At 42.5% G+C, this 24771-nt stretch overlaps 1 protein-coding gene across 2 annotated transcripts; it reads left to right on the forward strand.

The window, feature by feature from the left end:
• Positions 1–1301: 1301 nt before the first annotated feature.
• On the forward strand, positions 1302–15600 carry LOC139549176 (probable tRNA methyltransferase 9B). Of its 2 annotated transcripts, none has more exons than XM_071359347.1 (5): positions 1302–1608; positions 5602–5804; positions 6468–6641; positions 13703–13933; positions 14148–15600. In XM_071359347.1, exons 2-5 carry the CDS (start codon positions 5642–5644, stop codon positions 14675–14677), a joined length of 1098 nt encoding a protein of 365 aa, XP_071215448.1. In that variant the 5' UTR covers positions 1302–1608; positions 5602–5641; the 3' UTR covers positions 14678–15600. The 2 variants fall into 2 exon arrangements, with proteins under 2 accessions (XP_071215448.1, XP_071215449.1); XM_071359348.1 differs by having other exon boundaries at positions 1449–1608; positions 6552–6641.
• The last annotated feature ends 9171 nt before the right edge of the window (positions 15601–24771 follow it).

Genomic DNA, 24771 nt, shown 5'->3' on the forward strand with positions numbered 1-24771 from the left:
TTGTCCCATTGCGCTGTAGCGACTCCTGTGGAGCATGCACACTGACTCGGGCACTTGTTAAATCCACTTTAATCAGTGTAGATGAAAGGGAGGAGACAGGTTAAAAAATGATTTTTGTAAAGCCTTGAGACGATTGATATATGGATTGTGTATGTGTACCATTAAGAGGATGAATGGACAAGAAAAGATTGAAGTGCCTTTGAACAGGGGGGTATGGTAGTAGGTGCCAGACTCACCGGTTTGTGTCAAGAACTGCAATGCTACTGGATTTTTTTAACGGTCAACAGTTTCCCGTGTGTATCAAGAATAGTCCACCACTCTAAGGACATTCAGCCAACTTCACACAAATGTGGGAAGCATTGGACTCAAAAGGAGCCAGCATCCCTGTGGAATGCTTTCGACACCTTGTAGAGTCCATGCCCTGACGAATTGAGGCTGTTCTGAGGGCAACATATTAATAAAGTGTTCCCACTCAATATTAAGAAAGTGTTCCTAATGTTTGGCATGCTCAGGGTACATAGGGTGCAATTTGGGAAGCAACCTGTTCTGAACACCTACCACATCACTGAAATTACAAGGGACACAACATGTAATCACTGCCCCAGTTGAACACAAACTAACACCCAAATATCCGAATGTGCATGGCACAAATTCTGGGACAATTTAACGGAGTGTCCTTAATCTGCCAGGTATATGTTCTAATCTGGTGGTAGTAAATGGTAATCCCAGTCCAACTGGTTCATGGAAAAGCACCTTTGTGTATAATAGCAGTGATTTGTTTATGGTTCCTGTAGTATTGTGATGATTGTGTTTAGACCATGCTCCTTTGAACAGTTTTGTCTGACAGGACATGTGAGCTCCCCAATTTGAGAGAACTTTCCTTTAAGAGTCTCATTAGGTCATTAACTATCGTTTTAATAGGAATGTTCCCCTGATGTGCAAGGAATGTTTTCAAGAGACCATCCCCTTAATGTCAATTATAATTTACCTAGAACGTGGTTACCATGTTCTCAGAATTTAAGATATTAATGTTCTGGACACGTTTCAGTGGAACGTTGCAAGAACATTCATGTGTCCAGTTTTCTGTGGGTTATGAGAATAATCCATCAACATTCCACCAACAATACACAGAACATGGTTGTCATGTTCTCAGAATATTTATTTTATTTTCACTCTGACATTATGGAGTATTTTGTGTAGATCCGTGACAAGAAACGACAATTAAATATATTTCAATCCCGCTTTGTAACACAACAAAATGTGAAAAAAATTCAAGGGTGTGTAGACTTTTGTCACTGTATGTGTGTTTATTGTGTGTTGGTCATGTGAGACAGCTAACCAATGGCAATCATGGATTAGACGCCGCCAGTGTGGCTTGGTCACAGACAGAATGGTAGTTGAATTAGTTCTCATTTCAGCTAACCCGAACCTTTGTTTTAACATGCTCCGGAAACTCAATTCTGACATAAACTGTACCCCATCTAGTCAAAACAGGTTAGAACGCCAATTTCACTCAGCGTTTATCAACGAAGCCTTCCTATTTGTACATCTTGCTGTTGTTGCTGACATGTAACCGAAACGAAAAATTGGCCGGCAGAAGAATATACGGTAAATATGATGCATGTTAAATTGTTATTACGTTGCCGATTGAACGGGATACACATTTGACTATGCTACGCGAAGAATCGTTCTTTTGAATTTGTGGTAATAGTTTTTCAGTAGAGCGGTTTCTTTAGCCTAGTTAGGGTATATGTACTTATGCGGTGGTTCCCAACCAGGGGTACTAGGTCCCTTCGAGGGTACTTGGCCTACCCACAGTTGGTGATTGAGAAGTCTCATGAGACCATCGGCCTACTGGTAAAATGCACTTGAGGGGGTACTCCAGGCAGACCAAAATTCAGTTACCCAACAGTGGTACAGTAACCAAAAAATGTTGGGAACCACTTAGCCCAAGATGTACTCTTATGTGACCTTAATTTAAGGGTCAAGGACCTTTGTTATTTTCAGAGATAGACTAGCAGACAAATACTCCATCTGAACGTGAATCAATTATCAACTACCATTCTGCTAAAGTTAAATCTAGACTTGGTTTCCTCTATCGTAATCACTCCTCTTTCACCCAAGCTGCCAAACTAACCCTGATTTAGATGACCATCCTACCTAGATTATGGAGACATAATTTATAGATTGGCAGGTAAGCGTTCTCTCGAGCGGCTAGATGTTCTTTACCATTCTGCCATCATATTTGCCACCAATGCTCCTTATAGGACACAACCCTGCACTCTATAATCCTCTGTAAACTAGTCATCTCTGTATACCTGTCGGAAGACCCAATGGCTGATGCTTATTTATAAAACCCTCTCAGGCCTCACTCCCCCCTGTCTGAGATATCTACTGCAGCCGTTCTGCCAGGTCCCCAAAGCACACACATCCCTGGGTCGCTCATCTTTTAAGTTCGCTGCAGCTAACGACTGGAACGAGCTGCAACAAACACTAAAACTGGACAGTTTTATATCAATCTCTTCATTCAAAGACTCAATCATGGACACTCTTACTGACAGTTGTGGCTGCTTTGTGTGATGTATTGTTGTCTCAAACTTCTTGCCCTTTGTGCTGTTGTCTGTGCAGAATAATGTTTGTACCATGTTTTGTGCTCCTACCATGTTGTGTTGCTACCATGCTGGGTTGTTGTCTTAGGTCTCTCTTTATGTAGTGTTGTTCTGTCTCTCTTGTCGTGATGTGTGTGTTGTCCTATATTTTTATTTTTAATCCCAACCCCCGTCCCCGCAGGAGGACTTTTGCCTTTTGGTAGGCCGTCATTGTAAAAAAGAATTAGTTCTTAACTGACTTGCCTAGTTAAATAAAAAAAAATATATATTTTCGTAGGGTAAGGGTACATCAATGTAATCAACCCAGATCTAAAATATTGATCTCTATTGTGGTCCCTGAGTCCCTCTATAGCGTTATCAGCCTAATAGAAGTAAAATAATAAGTTTGTAAGTACTGTATGGGGAAATTCCACATTAACAGAGTGACACTGAGACTCCGATGCAAAGTTTGGTAACAGACTAATGGCACAAACCTTTATTCTGTTACTAAACTTTATATCTGCACTGTACAAGTCAATATGGTTTTGTACAATATTCAGTGAACATTGTTAAATGTAGTCCTGCATAGAGTTGTGTGGTTTGTTTAACTTTGCACTCCTTGGTTTTTGTTTTAAAGTGAGAAATCCGAATCTTATTCACTCTGTTAGAGGAATTGCCCTATGGAACTCCGGGGACCACAGTCAATCGTTGGGTAATGAGTCACCAACTGTCTCTATCTAAGCGTCATGCTTCACTGAAAAACCGGTTCTGTTGTGGTTTATGAGACTTAGTATTGTGCTCTCCCTCTTCCAGTGATTTGTGTAGCCTCTAATGTGACTGTGTAGCCTCTACCAAAGGGTCTGAACATTTAGGGTCGGTTTCCAGGGCACAGATTAAGCCTAGTCCTGGACTAAAAAGCATGTTCAACAGAGAATAGCCATTGACATAGCTTTTAGTCCAGGACTAGGCTTAATGTGTCCAGGAGACCTGTTGTGCATGTTCCCTATAACTGCAGGATTGCTGGCACAAGCTCCGCTCTGGCAGTTCCTCTTTAATCGCTACTCTGCAGAGGAAGTAACACTAGCTGGCTGTGAATGGCCTTGTATCATCATTAACCTAATTGACTCGCATTGCACAGCAGAAAGCCTTTAGTAACGGCTGAGATTTACAGTTCAGTAGGCTGTTTCTGTTCAAATCATAGAGATAGATGGAGGGCGCATCTTTCTATCTGTGCCATTATAGAATCTGTGACAGCTTGGGTAGCGCCATTGAGGCTACAACACAGGAATCCCCACCCAGTTGACTACTTTGGCTACTTTAAAATGGTGGAAGCATGGCGGAAGCATTCAATGGCGCTGCCCATGCTAAAATAGCCTTTTGGCCACTAGAGGCCTCTCATTCTCTATGGTTCAAATAATGAAACATTTGATTCTGAGAGGAATATCGCATCATATTTGGAACTGTATGTATTGAGAGTTGGTGTTGAATGTTTATTTCATCATGTGCACATTTGCGGCTGAACGTCGAATTACAGTATAGGCCTACAGATGGAGGGGAAAGGACAGCGATGAAGGGTCTAGCCAGTTTCAGAAGGTTCCTTCACAACAGTGTGTGTCTGCTTAGTGCTCATGGTGAAGACTGCTTGTGCTGGTAGTGGCAACCTACTAGATTTGGATGATATAGGGTTGATGATGGGGAGGGTGATGCGGTTGGCTCGCCGGCCTAGAAGTAAACCTCAGTTGATTACAGCTCATTGTTTACAGTTGAAGTCGGAAGTTTACATACACCTTAGTCAAATACATTCAAACTCAGTTTTTCACAATTCCTGACATTTGATCCTAGTAAAATTCCCTGTCTTAGGTCAGTTAGATCACCACTTTATTTTAAGAATGTGAAATGTCAGAATAATAGTAGAGAATTATTTATTTCAGCTTTTATTTCTTTCATCACATTCCCAGTGGGTCAGAAGTTTACATACACTCAATTAGTATTTGGTAGCATAGCCTTAAACAATTTAAACTTGGGTCAAACGTTTCGGGTAGCCTTCCACAAGCTACCCACAATAAGTTGGGATAATTTTGGCCCATTCCTCCTGACAGAGCTGGTGTAACTGAGTCAGGTTGTAGGCCTCATTGCTCGCACATGCTTTTTCAGTCTGTAAACAATTGTTGGAAAAATGACTTGTGTCATGCACGAAGTAGATGTCCTAACCGACTTGCCAAAATTATAGTTTGTTAAAAAGAAATTTGTGGAGTGGTTGAAAAACGAGTTTTAATGACTCCAATCTAAGTGTACGTAAACTTCTGACTTCAACTGTATATTTTTTTATTGTTATTATGTGTGATATATATATATATATATATATATATATATATATATATGTGTGTGTATATATATTATGTGTGTGTGTATATATATATATATATTGTAATATGCAACTCATTCTGAAACACAGAAATATAACAATTTCATTCATTACAAACTACATGACCCTCCCTTGGATTAGATTTTTTTTTTATACTAAAACCTCCAGGTAACCGTTCTGTACATTTCGGTCTGTCCCGAATGACATAATCTCTTTTGGTTATCCTTTAGCCTCGCTTGACCTCTAGCAATCATGCTAAATCTGCTGTGATGTTGCTGGGTTTGAGATCTGTACTGACATTGTAATTCTCTCACCGATCATTATATTGAATGATTTAAGAATACTTTTGTTCATCATGTAGGAACATTAAAAGGCCAGGGTTGTGTTCTGTAGGAACAAATGTTTTGAAATGCAGAAAATGTTTTGAAACGGAAGAAGGGACTACCTGTCCTGAGCTAAAAGGCCAAGGTTTTGTACACACAATATATTTTTGGGGTGGAAATGGGACAAGGGACTACCTGTCCTGAACTTAGCCCATAAGAACACTGGTTATGTCCCAAATGGCATCCTATTTCGGGAATCGGAGCACCATTTGGGATGCAGCCTCTGCCTTGAAAATCCAACCCGTTGTTATTGTCTTCCCTGTAGCTGTGCGGCTGAGGTGGGCTGGTTTTATGAGCGAGCTTGGATGACTGTGATGGAGGACGCGGCCACTCGGCTGGAGAGGGAGTATGTGCACAGCGTCTATGAGAAGATTGCTCCCTATTTTAACGACAGCCGCTACAAGGCCTGGCCCAAGGTGCGCCAGTTCCTACTGGAGCATGAGCCTGGCAGTATCGTCGCTGACGTGGGTATGTACGCTACTGTGTCTGTTCTACTACTGATGGACATGCATGAAGTGGGTATGTGTCTGGCTTTTAACTGGCCTCTGTCTGTCTTACGACTATCTGTTGTGGCCCGAGTTTAATTGAAACGAACAAAAAGGCCAATAACATACAGGTTTTCTACCTGCTATTGATTGATTTCTTGATGCAATGTTTCGTTGTCGTCAAGCTAATTGTTATTTTTTTTACGCTTGCAGTCAGCTACTGTAAGATGTTGTGATATCTTTCATTTCACGCTAAGGAATTGGTTTTCACACTCGAAAGTACCAGTCATTCTGATTCTGAGGCCTTGCTTCAAGTCATGATGTCAATGTCAAAACACAAGTAGCACTCCAAAAGTAGTGCACTATATAGGCAATCGAATAGGGTGCCATTTTGTATTGGCCTCATGCATGTCTTTCTTCTGGGGTTGACATCTAGGCTGCATCCTGATTGTCCGCCATTCTCCCAAAGGGTGCACATGCACATTTCCGGTCAGAGATAAACCATGGTGGGAAACTCCCTACAGCCAATGTTTACACCAATCCAATTCTTTGAAATCCATTATGGCAAGTGCACACTTTGGTAGGAAGGGTAGAGAACTGGGACCTGGTGTTTGTTGTTGATTGTCTGCCATCATCCACATCACAGGCTGTGGCAATGGCAAGTACCTGCACGTCAACGGCAGTGTGTTCAAGCTGGGCTGTGATGTGTGTCTCCCCCTTGTGGACTCAGCCCGGAGCCAGGGCCACGAGGTGCAGCTGTGTGACTGCCTCAGGCTGCCCTACAGGGACAGCTGCTTTGACGGTGTCCTTTCCATCGCAGGTAGGCCTATACTTCACTCAACATGGGAGGGTAGTGGTCTAGCGGTTAGTGTGTCTGACCCCAGTTCAATCAGAATGGGTTTGAATCCGGCAAACAGGCTTGCATTCCAACTCGCACTCCTGCTACCATTACAGTCTTATTTTCACTGTGCCCCTCACTCACTCCTCGGGCGTAACCCTACAATGTTTGCATATCGGAAGGGTCTGGATAGGTGTAATCAGTGACTTGGGATGAAAGAAGTGCAGGAGCTGTCTTTTTCCAAGTCGGTCCATTAGACTATCGTATGTTAACGGAAATTCTCAAATTACATTATGCTATAGAGACCTCTGATTATTCATTGTTAAGGGTTTATACCCATTTTCCATGACTTTTAACTAAATGTTTATGATTATTATTATAGCCTACATGTAAGAGTAAGTATTATTGACACTGGAAGTCTGCTGTGTTTGATCCCATGTAGGCCACCATCTCCTGCAATTGTGCCCTTGATCAAGGCACTTAACCCCCCACAAAGTAGAACTGCACTGTTAGTCACATGTTGTCAACCGTCCATCTGGAGAGCTCCTGGGTGTGCAGGCTTGGCTTTTGATCCAAGTCTGCTCATCAAGGTCCTGTTGAGCAGCTGATGTTTAGGCTACAATGTGGTTAGACCAGGGCTGGAACAAAATCCTGCAAACCCAGTAGCTATCCTGGAGGATGGTTGCCACCCTTGATATAAAGTATTGCAACATTACAACCAAATACTTTTGTATTTTTTTAAATGATTCCTTCATTCGATGAATCAGTGCTCAAAGACATAACTTGCTTTGAAGTAGCCTACCTTATCTAATTAGACATGTTTATATAGCCTGCAGTATAAGGCTAAAACATTCATGTTTCAGGGGAGATCTATGCACATCAAGGTATTTGTCAATTAGGCTATACTTAAGACTATTTTTTAACATTGTTGCAATTACATGGCTTTACAATTACCCAGCTTTCCAATGGTGCAGATTTGTTTAGGCCAGGATTCCCCAACTGGCGGCCCAAGTTTGCTGAGCAAAAAAAAAAAAGTATTCATTTTTTAATTTCTTTCATTGTTGGATATAAAAGATTGCAAAAACAGTTATTTAAATGTTGGAAATCTGTTCCCAAGTATTCCCACGCATAATAAAGATACAAATGAAGGCAAGGTTTGAAATGATCATGTTTTTGTCATATCTGTTTGGGATTATTCTACAAATTATATGTAATTATGTTCTGACCATCCTCTCACAAAAAAATCGTCCCCGGCTAAATCTATTTGATGATCCCTGATTTAGGCTATCTACAGTACCGGTGGAAAGGTGACAACAACATGAATGCTTTGTTAGCTATAGTTAACTGTAGCAGTTTCTCACTAGTTATGTTTCTAATTGGCTATCTAGTTAGTCTGTCTGGCATTATATTCTGCACATTAACGCTAGAGACTTTTTTTTACCCAAAATTGATAAATTGAAGACATTGAGACATGGTTAAGAAAGATTGTTTTGAACACTGACATTAACCTTTCTGGTTATAACCTTTTTTGTCAAGACAGATCTTCCAAAGGTGGTGGAGTGGCAATCTTTACTGAAGGAACACCTTCAGTGCTCGGTTGTCTCCACCAAGTCTGTCCCCAAACAATTTGATTTGCTGAGCAAGCCTTCCTTCATGACCTAGCCTCTAAATTGGTATAGGCCAACAGCTCCGTCCCCCCCGCAGCTACTTGCCCGAGCCTCCCCAGCTTCTCCTTCACCCAAATCCAGATTGCAGATGTTCTGAAATAGCTGCAAAACCTGGAACTGTACAAATCAGCTGGGCTAGACAATCTGGACCCTCTATTTCTAAAACTATCCGCCGCCATTGTTGCAACCCCTATTACCAGTCTGTTCAACCTCTCTTTCGTATCATCCGAGATCCCTAAAGATGGCTAAGCTGCCGCGGTCATCCCCCTCTTCAAAGGGGGTGACACTCTAGACCCAAACTGTTATAGACCTATATCCATCCTGCCCTGCCTCTCTAAAGTCTTCGAAAGCCAAGTTAATAAACAGATCACTGACCATTTCGAATCCCACCGTACCTTCTCCGCTGTGCAATCCTGTTGTCCGGACCTCTGGCAGTCTCTATATGGGGGTACCACAGGGTTCAATTCTCGGGCCGACTCTTTTCTCTGTTATATATCAATGATGTCGCTCTTGCTGCGGGTGATTCCCTGATCCACCTCTACGCAGACGACACCATTCTGTATACATCTGGCCCTTCTTTGGACACTGTGTTAACTACCCTCCAAATGAGCTTCAATGCCATACAACACTCCTTCCATGGCCTCCAACTGCTCTTAAACGCTAATAAAACCAAATGCATGCTTTTCAACCGTTCGCTGCCTGCCCGACTAGCATCACTACTCTGGACGGTTCTGACCTAGAATATGTGGACAACTACAAATACCTAGGTGTCTGGCTAGACTAAACTCTTCTTCCAGACTCATATCAAACATCTCCAATCCAAAATCAAATCTAGAATCGGATTTCTATTTCGCAACAAAGCCTCCTTCACTCACGCTGCCAAACTTACCCTAGTAAAACGGACTATCCAACCGATCCTCGACTTTACAAAATAGCCTCCAATACTTTACTCAGCAAACTGGATGCAGTCTATCACAGTGCCATCCGTTTTCTTACCAAAGCCCCGTATACCACCCACCGCTGCGACCTGTGTGCTCTAGTCGGCTGGCCCTCGCTACATATTCGTCGCCAGACCCACTGGCTCCAGGTCTTCTATAAGTCTATGCTAGGTAAAGCTCCGCCTTATCTCAGCTCACTGGTCACGATAACAACGCCCATCCATAACACGTGCTCCAGCAGGTATATCTCACTGGTCATCCCCAAAGCCAACACCTCCTTTGGCCTCTTTTCCTTCCAGTTCTCTGCTGCCAGTGACGAATTGCAAAAATCGCTGAAGCTTGGAGACATATTTCCCTCAGTAACTTTAAACATCAGCTATCTGAGCAGCTAACCGATCGCTGCAGCTGTACATAGTCCATCTGTAAATAGCCCACCCAATCTACCTATCTCATCCCCATATTGTTTTTATTTACTTTTCTGCTCTTTTGCACACCAGTATCTCTACTTGCTTATCATCATCTGCTCATTTATCACTCCAGTGTTAATCTGCTAAATTGTAATTATTTCGCTACTACTATACGCCATTTGCACACACTGTATATAGACTTTCTTTTTTTCTATTGTGTTATTGACAACGCTTGTTTATTCCATGTGTAACTCTGTTTTTGTCGCACTGCTTTTCTTTATCTTGGCCAGGTCGCAGTTGTAAATGAGAACTTGTTCTCAACTAGTTTACCTGGTTAAATAAAGGTTAAATAAAATTTAAAAAAATAGAATCAGCTTGATCTGTTAAAGACGCTTGGACCTTTTTGGGATATTTTCAGTGGTATTCCTTTATAAAGAATATGATAATTAAACAGGTTCAGCCCCTGGTTCGATCGTGATCTGGCAGAATTACTCCACCTCAAGAATTCCATTTGGCAAATCGCTCGACACACGCATACTCAGGCTGACTGGCTCTTGTTCAGGCAAATGAGAAATAAGTGCACTCAGGCTATCCAGAAGGCCAAAGTGAGTTACTTTAAGGAGCAGTTCTCTCCCTGTGGGTCTAATCCCAGGAAGTTCTGGAAAACGGTTAAAGACCTGGAGAATAAAGCCTCCTCCTCACAGCTACCCATGTCCATGATGTGGTTGTTACTGACAAGGAGCACATGATTCAGGATTACTATTACACACTTAAAAATCTACATATCAGCCATTATCGTAATGACCATTCAGTGCAGGTCCGTGTGTGCGAGTGAGGCTATCCAGAAGGCCAGTTAAATAAAGGTTAAATAAAAAAATGTATACATTACATGCTGCTGAAATATAGTACCCTCCTCTGGCAGTGGCCCACTGGCACACACGGACCTGCACTGAATTAAATAGCGCACCCTCTCCTCTGGCAGTGGCCCACTCGCACTGGCACACACGGACCTGCAGTGAATGGTCATTACGCATACTCAGGCTGACTGGCTCTTGTTCAGGCAAATGAGAAATAAGTGCACTCAGCAGAGGAGAGGGTGCGATATTTCAGCAGCATGTATTCAGGCTATCCAGAAGGCCAGTTAAATAAATAAAAAATATACATGCTGCTGAAATATCGCCCTCTGGAGAATAAAGCCTCCTCCTCACAGCTGCCCATGTCCCGTAATGTTGATGATGTGGTTGTTACTGACAAGGAGCACATGGCTGAGCTCTTTAAATCACCACTTCATTAAGTCAGGATTACTATTATCAACCACTTAAGCCATTATCGTAATGACCATTCAGTGCAGGTCCGTGTGTGCCAGTGCGAGTGGGCCACTGCCAGAGGCCAGTTAAATAAAATAAATTATACATGCTGCTCTGGCAGTGGCACACACGGACCTGCACTGAATGGTCATTACGATAATGGCTGATATGTAGATTTTTAAGTGTTTGATAATATTTAGGTGTGCATTCATGAATTACATTTTTTTTTTTATTATGAAACTAATTTCTTGACTTTACAAACATTAATTTGACAATTTGGAACAGCGCATCATGCTCATTCAGGCTGGCGCATTTTCATTCTTTGCAATCTCGAAGCCTACTGTCACGCAGATTCAGACTAGCGGCAAATAAACTTGAGCAAAATGGAATCAGGAAATGAATGCCCACTCTCCATTGCTATTCAATGCAGTTCCAGACTTCATTCCGCTTTGATCAACCTTGTTTGCCTCCGTGTGTGAATCTGGGCCAGTGATGGGCTACTTTGTTTAATAGAAGAGCCGCTGTACCGTTACTCAAAATATGTATAAGTGCTGGTACGGCGCTCCGGCTGGTAGGGGTGGTATACAGAAGAGCCCTGTTTGGTAAAAGACCAAGTCCATATTATGGCAAGAACAGCTTAAATAAGCAAAGAGAAACAACAGTCCATCATTCCTTTAAGATACGAAAGGCAGCTAATCTGCAAAATTTCAAGAATTTGGAAGTTTCTTCAAGGGCAGTTGCAAAAACCATCAAGCCCTATGATGAAACTGGCTCTCATGAGGACTGCCACAGGAAAGGAAGACCCAGAGTTACCTCTGCTGCAGATGATGCGTTCATTAGAGTTAACTGCACCTCAGATTGCAGCCCAAATAAATGCTTCACAGAGTTCAAGTAACAGACACATCTCAACATCAACTGTTCAGAGGAGACTGCGTGAATCAGGTCTTCATGGTCAAATTTCTGCAAAGAAACCACTACTAAAGGACACCAATAAGAAGAGACTTGCTTGGGCCAAGAAATACGAGCAATGGACGTTAGACCGATGGAAATCTGTCCTTTGGTCTGATGAGTCCAAATGTTCGATTTTTGGTTCCAAATGCTGTGTCTTTGTGAGTGAACAAATGATCTCCACATGTGTGGTTCCTACCGTGAAGCATGGAGGAGGAGTTGTGGGGGTGCTTTGCTGGTGACACTGTCTGATTTATTTAGAATTCAAGACACACTTAACCAGCACGGCTACCACAGCATTCTGAAGCGATCCGCCGTCGTCGATCCGTCGTTTTGTTTTGGTTCATTGTCCTGTTGAAAAACACACCTCCAGGGTGTGTAAGGGCTATTTGATCAAGAAGGAGAGTGATGGAGTGCTGCATCAGATGAACTGGCCTCCACAATCACCTGACCTCTACCCAATTGAGATTGTTTGAGATGATTTGGACTGCAGAGTGAAGGAAAAGCAGCCAACAAGTGGTCAGTATATGTGGGAACTCCTTCAAGACTGTTGGGAAAGTATTCCAGGTGAAGCTGGTTGAGGGAATGCCAAGAGTGTGAAAAGCTGTCATCATGGCAAAGGGTGGCTATATATATTTTGATTTGTTTAACTCTTTTTGTTTACTACATGATTCCGTACGTGTTATTTCATAGTTTTGATGTCTTCACTATTATTCTACAATGTAGAAAATAGTCAAAACAAAGAAACCCTTGACCCATTTCTCGATTTTTAAGTGAATGATGTGTGTGTACGCATGCCTCATGAGCTTAGTTAAACTGTCGTAACCCATCACCCATTATATTTTTCAGCTGGTTTTACTCCATTGTTTGTTTACAAACACTATACATCTTTACAACACGGTTAAAAATCATTTTGATCTCATTTTAGTCAGTCCTTGCAACCATAGCTCTGTCTGAATTACATTTCTACAGCTCCATTCCTCTGCTGTTTTACCCCAAAAAGTGGCTGGTGCCATTTTGTTTGAATCCTAGATTGCTCATTTAGCATACGGGCAACTGCCTCTTCTTGGGTATCATGTAGCTGTTCATGTTATGTGCTTCACTTCATATCAAAGTAGTTGAGTGACATGAATGAAATCAAGGCGGGTTACCAGGTGACATAAGATAAGCATTTCCTGGCACAGCTGCCCTAGTTGCCTAGGCAGCTGGGTCACCAAGGTAACAAGAGTATGTTTGGGAAATAATCAATGGTTTTATTGCAGGTAAAGTGGTGTCTAATTACCAACGCTGTGAGTAGGCAGGATTCGGGTGCTCATTTGCCCTAGGACCGTATTAATAAACACTAGCCCTTCAGTGGCCTCGGGTGGTAGAACAGTTGCTGCCACTCCCTTCAGAGCGCATGTATTGTGTTGGCGTGGGTTTAAATCTAGTCCATCAGGGTTGGGGTCAATTCAAATTGAAATAAATCAATTCAGGAAGACATTCGAATTTAAAATTGACCAAAAACATTTGAAATGATTAAATACTTAGATACCCGTTATGCTATTATTGAACTGGAATTTCAGTTTAATTCCTGAGTTGATTGCCGCAATTGGAATTGAACCCAACCCTGTAGCCTTATGCCCTTTTAATTTTGCTCGTCTCTCTTCACTCTCAATATTCCCCCCAGCCCTTCATGACACTACTGTACAAGAAGCTCCAACATCCACCGCTGTCCCAGTTGTGCTGCTAAACTTAAACTTTCCGACTTTAAAATGTTTTTTTTTCTCCTACTAGTCATCCATCATCTGTCCACCAACGAGCGTCGTATTCGAGCAATTAAAGAAATGGCAAGGACCCTGCGTGTGGGCGGGCGCATCATGATCTACGTGTGGGCCATGGAGCAGACACGGCGGAAGTTTCAGAAACAGGACATCTTTGTGCCCTGGAACCCCAACCCCCCGTCCCCCACCCTGGGCAGGGAGCAGCCCACACCCCGGTGGAGGGGCGCAGCACAGAGTGTGAGCGGTAGGTAGCTATTTACGGGTAAGGGAGGTGCCAGAAGGTTGCTGGTTCAAATTCCAGGCAGGGCAATGTAAGAGAGAAGCTGTTAATATCTGGAAGGCTGTTGTTGATCCCAGGTACAATCTCCTGCTGTTGTCCCTTTGAGCAAGGCACTAAAATAGTGTTTGAATGTGTGTGAGAGCTTGGACTAACCAAGTTCTATTCTTATCTATCCAAGAATACCTCTACAGCGACAACAAAGACGAGCACAGGAAGGTGAAAAGCACATCGTTCGTGCTGGATGAAGAGATGGCCTGCAGTCCCCAACAGAGGCTGTGGTTCTTCTCTCGCTCCCTGGACTCAGTCTTTGACTTTGGCAGCCTGACCATCTCCAGGGCCAACGACAACCACTCCCCCTCCACAGAGACAACCACTCCCCCTCACTCCCCCGTCCAGGAGTGTGGCTCGATGGCCCTGCCTGACTTGGTCACCTCCTACCAGATGGAGCACACAGAGGGACCAGGGCGGCCAGGGGAGAGGGAAGCAGGCCCACCAGGAGACCTCAAACAGGACAGCAGTCAGAGCCCCCAGGACAGTGAAGGGGAGCCAGAGGCTGCCTCGTGTCTGCGCTATTACCACGTGTTCCGGGAGGGCGAGCTGGCGGAGCTGATCAAGAGCCACGTCGAAGAGCTCCACGTCCTTTACTCCTGCTTTGACCACGCCAACTGGTGCGTGGTGGCCGAGAAGGTCCAGGTTTGGAAGATATGACTTGGTTTTAATAAGTTTGATTTGTATTTTTTAAATAATTTATTCATTTTGTGCCTCAAATGTAAAAAAGAAATACACTTTTTAAAGGTACTGTTCACATTCTTACGGTGTTTTAAGAGTTACTGTGTTTCGCAAATTAATAGCACCTAAAAGCAGTATCCAGAGGGCCAGGATACTGCGTCCCAAATGGCACCCAAATGTCTGCGTCCCAAATGGCACCCTATTCCAAAGACTTCCATCCTCCGTTCCAATGCTGCTATCGATGGACCACGTCTGCCAAGGATGTGCGTCATTTCAGTTTTCCCCCTCCAAGCTTTTGCTCTTCTGTTTTTATCCACAACCCTTGAGACCATTAGTGATGGAATGGGTCTCATATATGCAAATTCTGCCTGTATTTCTCTTCAAATATTCTGCAATATACAAGGGGAATCAACCTTGCAGCAACGTTCTGTGATGTTGGTATCCCTTTCTATAATGGGTCATGTTCTAAGGAGCCATGTCCTGTTATTAAGAATACTTAAGGCAAGTGCTATCATTTCAATACTGTCTGTGTGATGTGTTAATATTTTGTCCGGCTGAACTAATAATTTTTTGGTCAAATGAACAGACACATCCTAGATGATACTGTGAAACATTGCATTGTAGGTATGTTGCTGCTTGCTGAATGTCAGTGGTTCGCACATGAATAGTTCTCGGGACAACTTGAAACATTTCTGTAGTCAGTGAACCAGGGAGGTTGCATAAGCCGTGCAACTGTTCTAGACCCACTTCTATGTTACTGGTATAGAGATTGATATCACCTAGCATACATTATTTTAGTAAAAAAAAATGTAAGGTTTACTTTTTAAAAGTTAAAATTTTTAAGTATCATTTGTCCGTGTATGTTTTTGTTTACCCCATTTTTAATACATTATTTTTATGAATCTCCTTTATGATTGATTTACTGGTTCTAATTAAATGTTTATTCTACCAATTTCCTGATACGCCGTGGCCAAGGATGCGGGTACAGAACAACATTAACTGTCAGACAAATGTAATAGACTACACTACATAATACTGTTAGTACCATCCTATGGCAAGCCAGGGAACTACATAAACTCAGCAAAAAAAGAAAAGTCCCTTTTTCAAGACCCTGTCTTTCAAAGATAATTTGTAGAAATCCAAATAACTTCACAGATCTTCATTGTTAAGGGTTTAAACACTGTTTCAATGAACCATAAACAATAATGAACATGCACCTGTGGAACGGTCGTTAAGACACTAACAGCTTACAGACAGTAGGGTCACAGTTATGAAAACTTAAGACCCTAAAGAGGCCTTTCTACTGACTCTAAAAACACCAAAAGAAAGATGCCCAGGGTCCCTGCTCATCTGCGTGAATTGTGCCTTAGGCATGCTGCAAGGAGGCATGAGGACTGCAGATGTGGCCAGGGCAATAAATTGCAATGTCCGTACTGTGAGATGCCTAAGACAGCGCTACAGGGAGACAGGACGGATAGCTGATCGTCCTCGCAGTGGCAGACCACGTAACAACACAGGATCGGTACATCCGAACATCACACGTGGGACAGGATGGCAATAACAACTGCCCGAGTTACACCAGGAATGCACAATCCCTCCATCAGTGCTCAGGCTGTCTGCAATAGACTGAGAGAGGCTGGCCTGTTGTAAGGCAGGTCCTCACCAGACATCACTGGCAACAACATCGCCTATGGGCACAAACTCACCGTCACTGGACCAGACAGGACTGGCAAAAAGTGCTCTTAACTAATGAGTCGCGGTTTTGTCTCACCAGGGGTGATGGTCGGATTCGCGTTTATCGTCTAAGGAATGAGCGTTACACCGAGGCCTGTACTCTGGAGCGGGATGGTCCGTCATGGTCTGGGGCGGTGTGTCACAGCATCATAAGACTGAACTTGTCATTGCAGGCAGTTTTTTTTTCTTGCTCTGCAAGGGCCACGGCTTTTGTGGAGCGATAGGTAACGATGCTTTGTGGGAAGGCAGTTGTCGATGTGTGCAGAAGGTCCTTGGTTTGAGTCCAGGTTGGGGCAAGAAGAGGGATGGAAGCAATACTTTTACATTAGCGCTAACACAACTGATTCAAATAAAGGCTTGATGATTAGTTGAATCAAGTGTAGCTGGGGATCTATGAAATTCATTTCTCAGCCTGAAGTGTTTTTTAATAGCGCGGTGGGTTGAAATGCTTTATTAGGGCGGTCACGTCTGTTTGCGAGGCAAAGGTCCTGAGTTCGAATCTCGGTATGAGCTGAATCAAATCAAATCAAATGTATTTATATAACCCTTCTTACATCAGCTGATATCTCAAAGTGCTGTACAGAAACCCAGCCTAAAACCCCAAACAGCAAGCAATGCAGGTGTAGAAGCACGGTGGCTAGGAAAAACTCCCTAGAAAGGCCAAAACCTAGGAAGAAACCTAGAGAGGAACCCGGCTGTGCCGGGTATAACAGAACATGGCCAAGATGTTCAAATGTTCATAAATGACCAGCATGGAATCAGGGGAAAGAGGTACTTGCTAAGCAAGCAGCGTGACATCCTTTACACTGGTGCCGCTAGACTCGGATCTACACTCCGCTCGACTGTTGGGGTTGCTGTGGAGTGGGTTTGGGGTGTGAATGTAGCAGATGGGGAAACTCTGTGAAACTCACTCCTCAGCCTGAACTGTTGACCCTTGCACCATTGAAGAAGGCCTTTTGCAATGGGTTGGAATGCTTCAGGAGGGCAGTCCGTGTGTTTGCGAGGCAGAGGTCCTGAGTTCTAGTCTCGGTATGAGCCGGCCATGTGGAAGTCGGTACTCTCTAAGCAAGCAGCTTGACCGTGACGTCCTTTACATTAGGGAAAAAACTCAAACGTGCAACCGTTTGGGTCCCCAGGATTGGGAAACACTGATCCAACTCACCCTGCTCAGTCAGCCGCAGCCTCCCCAGCTTGTCATCCCAGTGAGGGTCGACTCCAGCATCGTACAGTACCAGGTCTGGACGAAACGTCTCTAGCAGCCAGGGAATATGGGTCTCAACTAACCCACAAAACAAACAATAATGTTGTGTTTATCAGTAGAACTTTAGCATGTCTGAATTACATTTCTACCTCACAGGAGAAACAGTTGATAAAAACATAAAAAAGTAAGTCTTAGCCTGATTGTGGGAGAAAACACGGAATGCATAGGTCCTTAAGCTCACTGGCTATCCTCAGAACTGACATTGCTCAAGTCAATGATTCTCTGTAATACTATACATGTATTGGGTTTCATGTCCAGGGATTTGCTTCCCAAATGGTACCCTATGTAGTGCACTAATTTTGACCATGAAAATAATTTGTTTACGCATTTAGATAATTGATGTCAAAGGTTAATAAATTACATTTTATCTTTGTAATTTAAGAAAGTATACAACTGTTTGTAAACTTTCAAATTATATCAAACTCAACAGTATTTTTTTCAGTGGTGAAGATATAGATGTGTCATGGTAGGGTGGGGTATGCTAAATCCAGTGTGCTCAATCTATAGACTCTTTATTAGTTACCCATTCTGTTTGAGAGACATTTTTGGTTTTCTTTCTGGGGAACGTAACAAAATGGGGGCTTGTCCGGGATCTTATTTCCCATGAGTATGGTATTCGCTCTATTCACCTACTCTGAGGCTTGGCTGTGCCCAGATATTTGAGTGTTCAAAAGACACTTTTGTGGTTTCTGTCACTGACATCCACTCTAATAATTGGTGGAATCATTTTGAAAGTTGCATAAACACACAGGCTATTTAAAAGGGGCCTCCCGAGTGGCACAGCCGTGTAAGGCACTTCATCGCAGTGCTAGAGGCCTCACTACAGACCCGGGTTCAATCCCGGGCTGTATCACAACTGGCCGTTAACGGGGTCCCATAGGGCAGCGTACAATTGGCCCAGCATTGTCCGGGTTAGGGGAAGGTTTGGCTCTACTTGGCTCATCGCACTCTAGCGACTCCTTGTGGCGGGCCAAGCACCTGCAGTCGTCAGTTGAACGGTGTTTCCTCCAACACATTGGTGCGGCTGGCTTCTCTGGGTTAAGCAGGCAGGTGTTAACTTCTTTGGGACTGGGGGGCAGTATTGAGTAGCTTGGATGAATAAGGTGCCCAGAGTAAACTGCCTGCTACTCAAGCACAGTTGCTAATATATGCATATTATTATTGGATAGAAAACACTCTGAAGTTTCTAAAACTGTTTGAATGATGTCTGTGAGTATAACATAACTCATATGGCAGGCAAAAACCCTAGAAAGAATCCAACCAGGAAGTGGGAAATCTGAGGTTTGTAGTTTTTCAAGTCATTGCCTATCGAATATACAGTGTCTATGGGGTCATATTGCACTTCCTGCGGCTTCCACTAGATGTCAACAGTCTTTAGAACCTTGTTTGATGCTTCTACTGTGAAGGAGGGGGGGAATGGGAGCTGAATGAGTTAGAGGTTTGCCAGAGTGGCATGAGCTGGTCACGCGAGAGGTAGCTTGCGTTCCATTGCAATTCTACAGACAAAGGAATTCTCCGGTTGGAACATTATTGAATATTTATGATAAAAACATCCTAAAGATTGATTCTATACTTAGTTTGACATGTTTCTACAAACTGTAATATGAATTTTCGTCTGAACTTTCGCCTGGACCTGACAAATTATGGACTTTATCGAACAAATCAAACATTTATTGTGGAACTGGGATTCCTTAGAGTGCATTCTGATGAAGATCATCAAAGTTAAGTGAATATTTATAATGCTATTTCTGGCTTCTGTTGACTACACAACATGGCGGATATCTATATGGCTCGTTTTGTTGTCTGAGCGCTGTACTCAGATTATTGCATGGTGTGCTTTTTCGGTAAAGCTTTCTTTAAATCTAACACAGCGGTTGCATTAAGAAGAAGTGGATCTAAAGTTCCACGCATAACACTTGTATTTTCATCAACATTTATGATGACTATTTCTGTAAATTGATGTGGCTCTGCAAAATCACCGGATGTTTTGGAAGCAAAACATTACTGAACGTAACGCGCCAATGTAAACAGATTTTTGTATATAAATATGAACTTTATCGAACAAAACATACATGTATTGTGTAACATGAAGTCCTATGAGTGTCATCTGATGAAGATCATCAAAGGTTAGTGATTAATTCTCTCTCTATTTCTGCTTTTTGTGACTCCTCTCTTTGGCTGGAAAAATGGCTGTGTTTTTCTGTGACTATGTACTGACCTAACATAATCATTTGGTGTGCTAATTTGGTGTATTGCATGTGTGATATCATGAAAGTTTAATTTTGATAGTAATTTATTTGAATTTGGCGCTCTGCATTTTCACTGGATGTTGGCCATATCCCAGAGAGGTTAACCTAGAGCAACAAGGCTCTCAGATTAATTAAAGTTTAATTCCCAAATAACCTATACAGGTTTGATGTATCATTAACATTGATTCAATCTGTCAAATTTGCAATTGCAAAGCTCATTCAGGACTACCCAGTATTGAAGTCTTGGATCCAGCGGGAATCCCATGTGGCTTCGGCCTTAGGGACATGTGAACCTGGTGATAAATGTACCCTAACATTTAAACTACTGTTTACACTTATGATAATCCAGACACTCAATTGATTGGATATCATCGTCTCATTCAATTTAATTGGTTAAATTGCCGAACGTACCTTTTCAAGTTCTTCAAGTAAATGAGGCATTTTAAACGTTCCCATATTAACCTAGATGAACCAACTTCTCAGTTTAATTCAAGCTTAATTCCGATAGCCTATCCAGGTATGATTAATCCTTGACAAACTCGTCAAATATTTCCCCACTTTAGACCCCGTTCCAGGTCAGCAAAACGATACTGAGACGTTCCTAGCTGACAGAGGACGGCTACCTGAATGCTACGGGTTCTGAAAGGTTTTACCTGTTGAAGCGAATGTCGAATAGACATGAGGTTCATTCGTCTACAACAGCACCACGTGCTAAACGACTACGCTAAACTTGCCACAGCTTTGAAATTAGAATTCAGTGGTTCTGTGACCCGCAAACACGATAGCTCACTGGCTAACAATGTCAAACATGCTCAGATCATAGGCTTCGTTCAGCTTACTTTGGCCAACTCACTAAAACAGGAATGAGAGAGCTTTTACCATTCAAACAAATGTTTCTGTCGAACATGTATCCCACCTTCATTACCTTCTTGAGCCCTACAGCCCACGTTGGCTTGCCCATCTTATAACTCAGGGAGCTTGCAAGCACAGCTATTGAAGCATCAAAATCTCGCTACGCTAAGAGCCCTGACCACTCGGCTTGAAGTTTGACCAGGAGCACTCACTCCAGTTAGAGGATGCATTATCAGGTATCGGAGCATTGAGAGATGACGCACAACAACGGTTTCTACCACGAAACCAATAACCACCTCGGTCGAAATAACTGTAAAGTACGTCGCCATCGAAACGACTACCACTACAATCGACCTGTTCTCTACGTTCTTGCACCCAACCCACACAGTGTCAGAGCACAAGGGTAACAAAGGGTTAAAGGACGATCAAAATGTAGCCAATTTGTAAGTCGCTCTGGATAAGAGCGTCTGCTAAATGACTTAAATGTAAATGTAATGTAATGTAGACCAGTGTTCTCTAGAAGTTCCACTACATGAAGAACTAAAGCGAGAACATTTTGAGAAAAGGGTAAAAGATAAGTCAATAGGACTAGATGGGGAATTGCCGGATACCAGGTCTGCAGGAATTAACCTTTTTCAGCTAGGGGGCACTATTTTTATGTTTGGAAAAATAACGTTCCCAAGGTAAACAGACTATTTCTCAGGCCCAGATGCTAGAATATGCATATAATTGACAGATTAGGATAGAAAACACTCCAAAGTTTCCAAAACTGTCAAATTATTGTCTAAGTATAACAGAACTGATTTTGCATGCGAAAACCTGAGGAAATCCAACCCAGAAGTGCCTTTTATTTGGAAAAATCCCTGTTTCATTGCCTGCCCATCCTCCATTTAAAACGGTATCAACCAGATTCCTTTCCAATGGCTTCCTCAGGCTGTGACCAGGCTTTAGACAGACATAGTTTCAAGCTTTTATTTTGAAAAATTAGCGAGATTTATCAAAACGCGTCAGGTGTCCTTTGATTAGTTCATTAGTTCTGCCCTTCAGGACCAGCACGAGTCTGTGGTTTTCTGAACATAACGCGCAAACCAAATGGAGGTTTTTGGTTAAAAATAATCTTTATCGAACAAAAGTAACATTTATTGTGTAACTGGGAGTCTCGTGAAGACAAACATCCGAAGATCAAAGGTAAGCGATTAATTTTATTGCTTTTCTGACTTTCGTGACCAAGCTAATTTGCGGCTAGCTGTTCTTACTGTTTTGTCTAGTGATTGATAAACTCACAAACGCTTGGATTGCTTTCGCTGTAAAGCATATTTTCAAAATCTGACACGATAGGTGGATTAACAAGCTAAGCTGAGTTTTGGTATATTTCACTTGTGATTTCATGATTATAAATATTTTTTGTATTTTTATTTTATTTGGCGCTCTGCAATTCAGCGGTTGTTTACGAAAATGATCCAGCTAAAGGGATCCGTGCGTCAAGAAGCTAACACCCTTACAAGGACATTAAAAATCTAATTTCTGAATGGCCATACCTGGAAACAGTCCTGGAGGACTGCTTAACTTGTCATGCACTAATTGATTCGGGCGCGACAATATCGCTCATCTCTCAAACGTTCGATGATCTCAAAATGTTCGATGAAACTACACTTCCAGGACGTATTGCTCGTTCACCCTGTGTATGTTACCAGCCTCGAATCTGAACCCCTGCTACTTGGAGCAGACTTGATGGATCGGTTACTCCCACTGATGGATTGGTAAACCAACCATGTATGGTCACAGGCCACAGTGCCTTCTCCACTAACCACATTGTCTTCCCCCAATGCTAGCTGCAACAGTCATCCACGAGGGGTATGTGTTGAAGCATCCCTTGGGAAAAAGACGTTTAGAAATCTCTTGGTGCAGAATCCGATCCAAGGAGTTATTACGAGATCTCAATACATTCCATCAGCAAACCTGATTGACCATGCAGCCATTATACCGCTCAGGAAGGAGACGCGTTCTGTTTCCTAGAGATGAACGTACTTTTTTGCGAAAAGTGCAAATCAATCCCAGAACAACAGCAAAAGACCTTGTGAAGATGCTGGAGGAAACAGGTACACAAGTATCTATAACCACATTAAAACGAGTCCTATATCGACATAACCTGAAAGGCCACTCGGCAAGGAAGAAGCCACTGCTTCAAAACCGCCATAAAAAAAGCCAGACTACGGTTTGAAACTGCGCATGGGGACAAAGATCATACTTTTTGGAGAAATGTCCTCTGGTCTGATGAAACAAAAATAGAACTGTTAGGTCATAAGGACCATCGTTTTGTTTGGAGGAAAAAGGGGGACGCTTGCAAGCCGAAGAACACCATTCCAACCGTGAAGCACGGGGGTGGCAGCATCACGTTGTGGGGGTGCTTTGCTGCATGAGGGACTGATGCACTTCACAAAATAGATAAGGGAGGAAAATTATGTGGATATATTGAAGCAACGTCAGTCAGGAAATGAAAGCTTGGTCGCAAATGGGTCTTCCAAATGGACAATGACCCCAAGCATACTTCCAAAGTTGTGGCAAATGGCTTAAGGACAACAAAGTCAAGGTATTGGAGTGGTCATCACAAAGCCCTGACCTCAATCCCATAGAAAATTTGTGGGCAGAACTGAAAAAGTGTGTGCGAACAAGGAGGCCTACAACCTGACTCCGTTACACCAGCTCTGTCAGGAGGAATGGGCCAAAATTCACCCAACTTATTGTGGGAAGCTTGTGGAAGGCTACCCGAAACATTTGACCCAAGTTAAACAATTTAAAGGCAATACTAATTGAGTGTATGTAAACTTCTGACCCACTGGGAATGTGTGAAAGAAATAAAAAAAGCTGAAAGAAATCATTTTTTCTACTATTATTCTGACATTTCACATTCTTAAAATTAAAGTGGTGATCCTAACTGACCTAAGACAGGGATTTTTTTACTAGGATTAAATGTCAGGAATAGTGAAAAACTGAGTTTAAATGTATTTGGCTAAGGTGTATGTAAACTTCCGACTTCAACTGTACAGGTCCAATGAAGGCAGTGCTGCTGGTACCCAGCTTTTTGATAGCTGGCTCTGCCCTTTATGCCGGGACCTCCATCAATTCTCACTGGCAGCACTCTGTCTGTTGCAGAGGCTCCATTTGTCTCCACTTTTAAACACTCCAGCCGTTCTCCATTTGTTCCAGTGAGAGAAGTTCCAGACTTGTCTCACGGAAATGCCATCGAGAAGTTGGGGTAAATCCTTTGAATCAACATGCAACGAAGGAAACAAGACCTCAATGACAAATCCAAAATCCCTCTACCGCACATCGTAGGTTTGATTAGCAATACTTAGCAAATACTTGCCAAGCAAGTTAGCTTGGCAGTAAAGCTGAAATCAGTGCCAGAAAGTTAAGATACTTAAGGAAATATTATTTCTGCACTTCATTGACAAGCATCAAGCTTTAACTATAGCTAGTTTCAAAGAATGGCTGAGGTAAGTTAACTAGACAAAACAATGCTAAATAGATGGCTAGCAAGCCAACTTGAGAAAATGTATTTTATATTATTTTAAGCAATTCAAAATATACAATCTAGATGAAACTAAGAGTATACCGCTACAACGGAGTATAGCTACAAACATTAGCAAGCTAGCCAATGTTAAAGCAAGTCTTCCAAAGTTACTGCTTGGCAAGATTTGGTAACTAATAAAATAGCCATAGGCAGCCGCCAGAATTGTGCTAATGAATTAGCTACTTACCATAAAGTGATGAAGTTGAAGTATTACATGTTATGATACATTTTCATGATTTTAAATTAGCTAGGTAACATTTTGTTTATGGAAATTAACATGAAGACCGACTGTTTGTGAAAAAAATGGAGGCAGTTTCGCAGCGACATCGCCACCTGCTGTTGCTTTTTAAGGGTTTGACCACACCAGTAAAATCCTGTTTATAAATTACACAAAATACTCATA

This window comes from Salvelinus alpinus, chromosome 22 (genome assembly GCF_045679555.1).
Source record: "Salvelinus alpinus chromosome 22, SLU_Salpinus.1, whole genome shotgun sequence".
In the NCBI taxonomy this organism is placed as follows: domain Eukaryota; kingdom Metazoa; phylum Chordata; class Actinopteri; order Salmoniformes; family Salmonidae; genus Salvelinus; species Salvelinus alpinus.

What these genes read in the sequence shown, in the direction of transcription:
- LOC139549176 (XM_071359347.1), top strand. Translation starts at nt 5,642, where the DNA reads ATGACTGTGATGGAGGACGCGGCCACTCGGCTGGAGAGGGAGTATGTG. An exon ending in CAGTATCGTCGCTGACGTGG is followed by an intron (nt 5,805 to 6,467) that starts GTATGTACGCTA and finishes TCCACATCACAG; the next exon opens with GCTGTGGCAATGGCAAGTAC. An exon ending in CGGTGTCCTTTCCATCGCAG is followed by an intron (nt 6,642 to 13,702) that starts GTAGGCCTATAC and finishes TTCTCCTACTAG; the next exon opens with TCATCCATCATCTGTCCACC.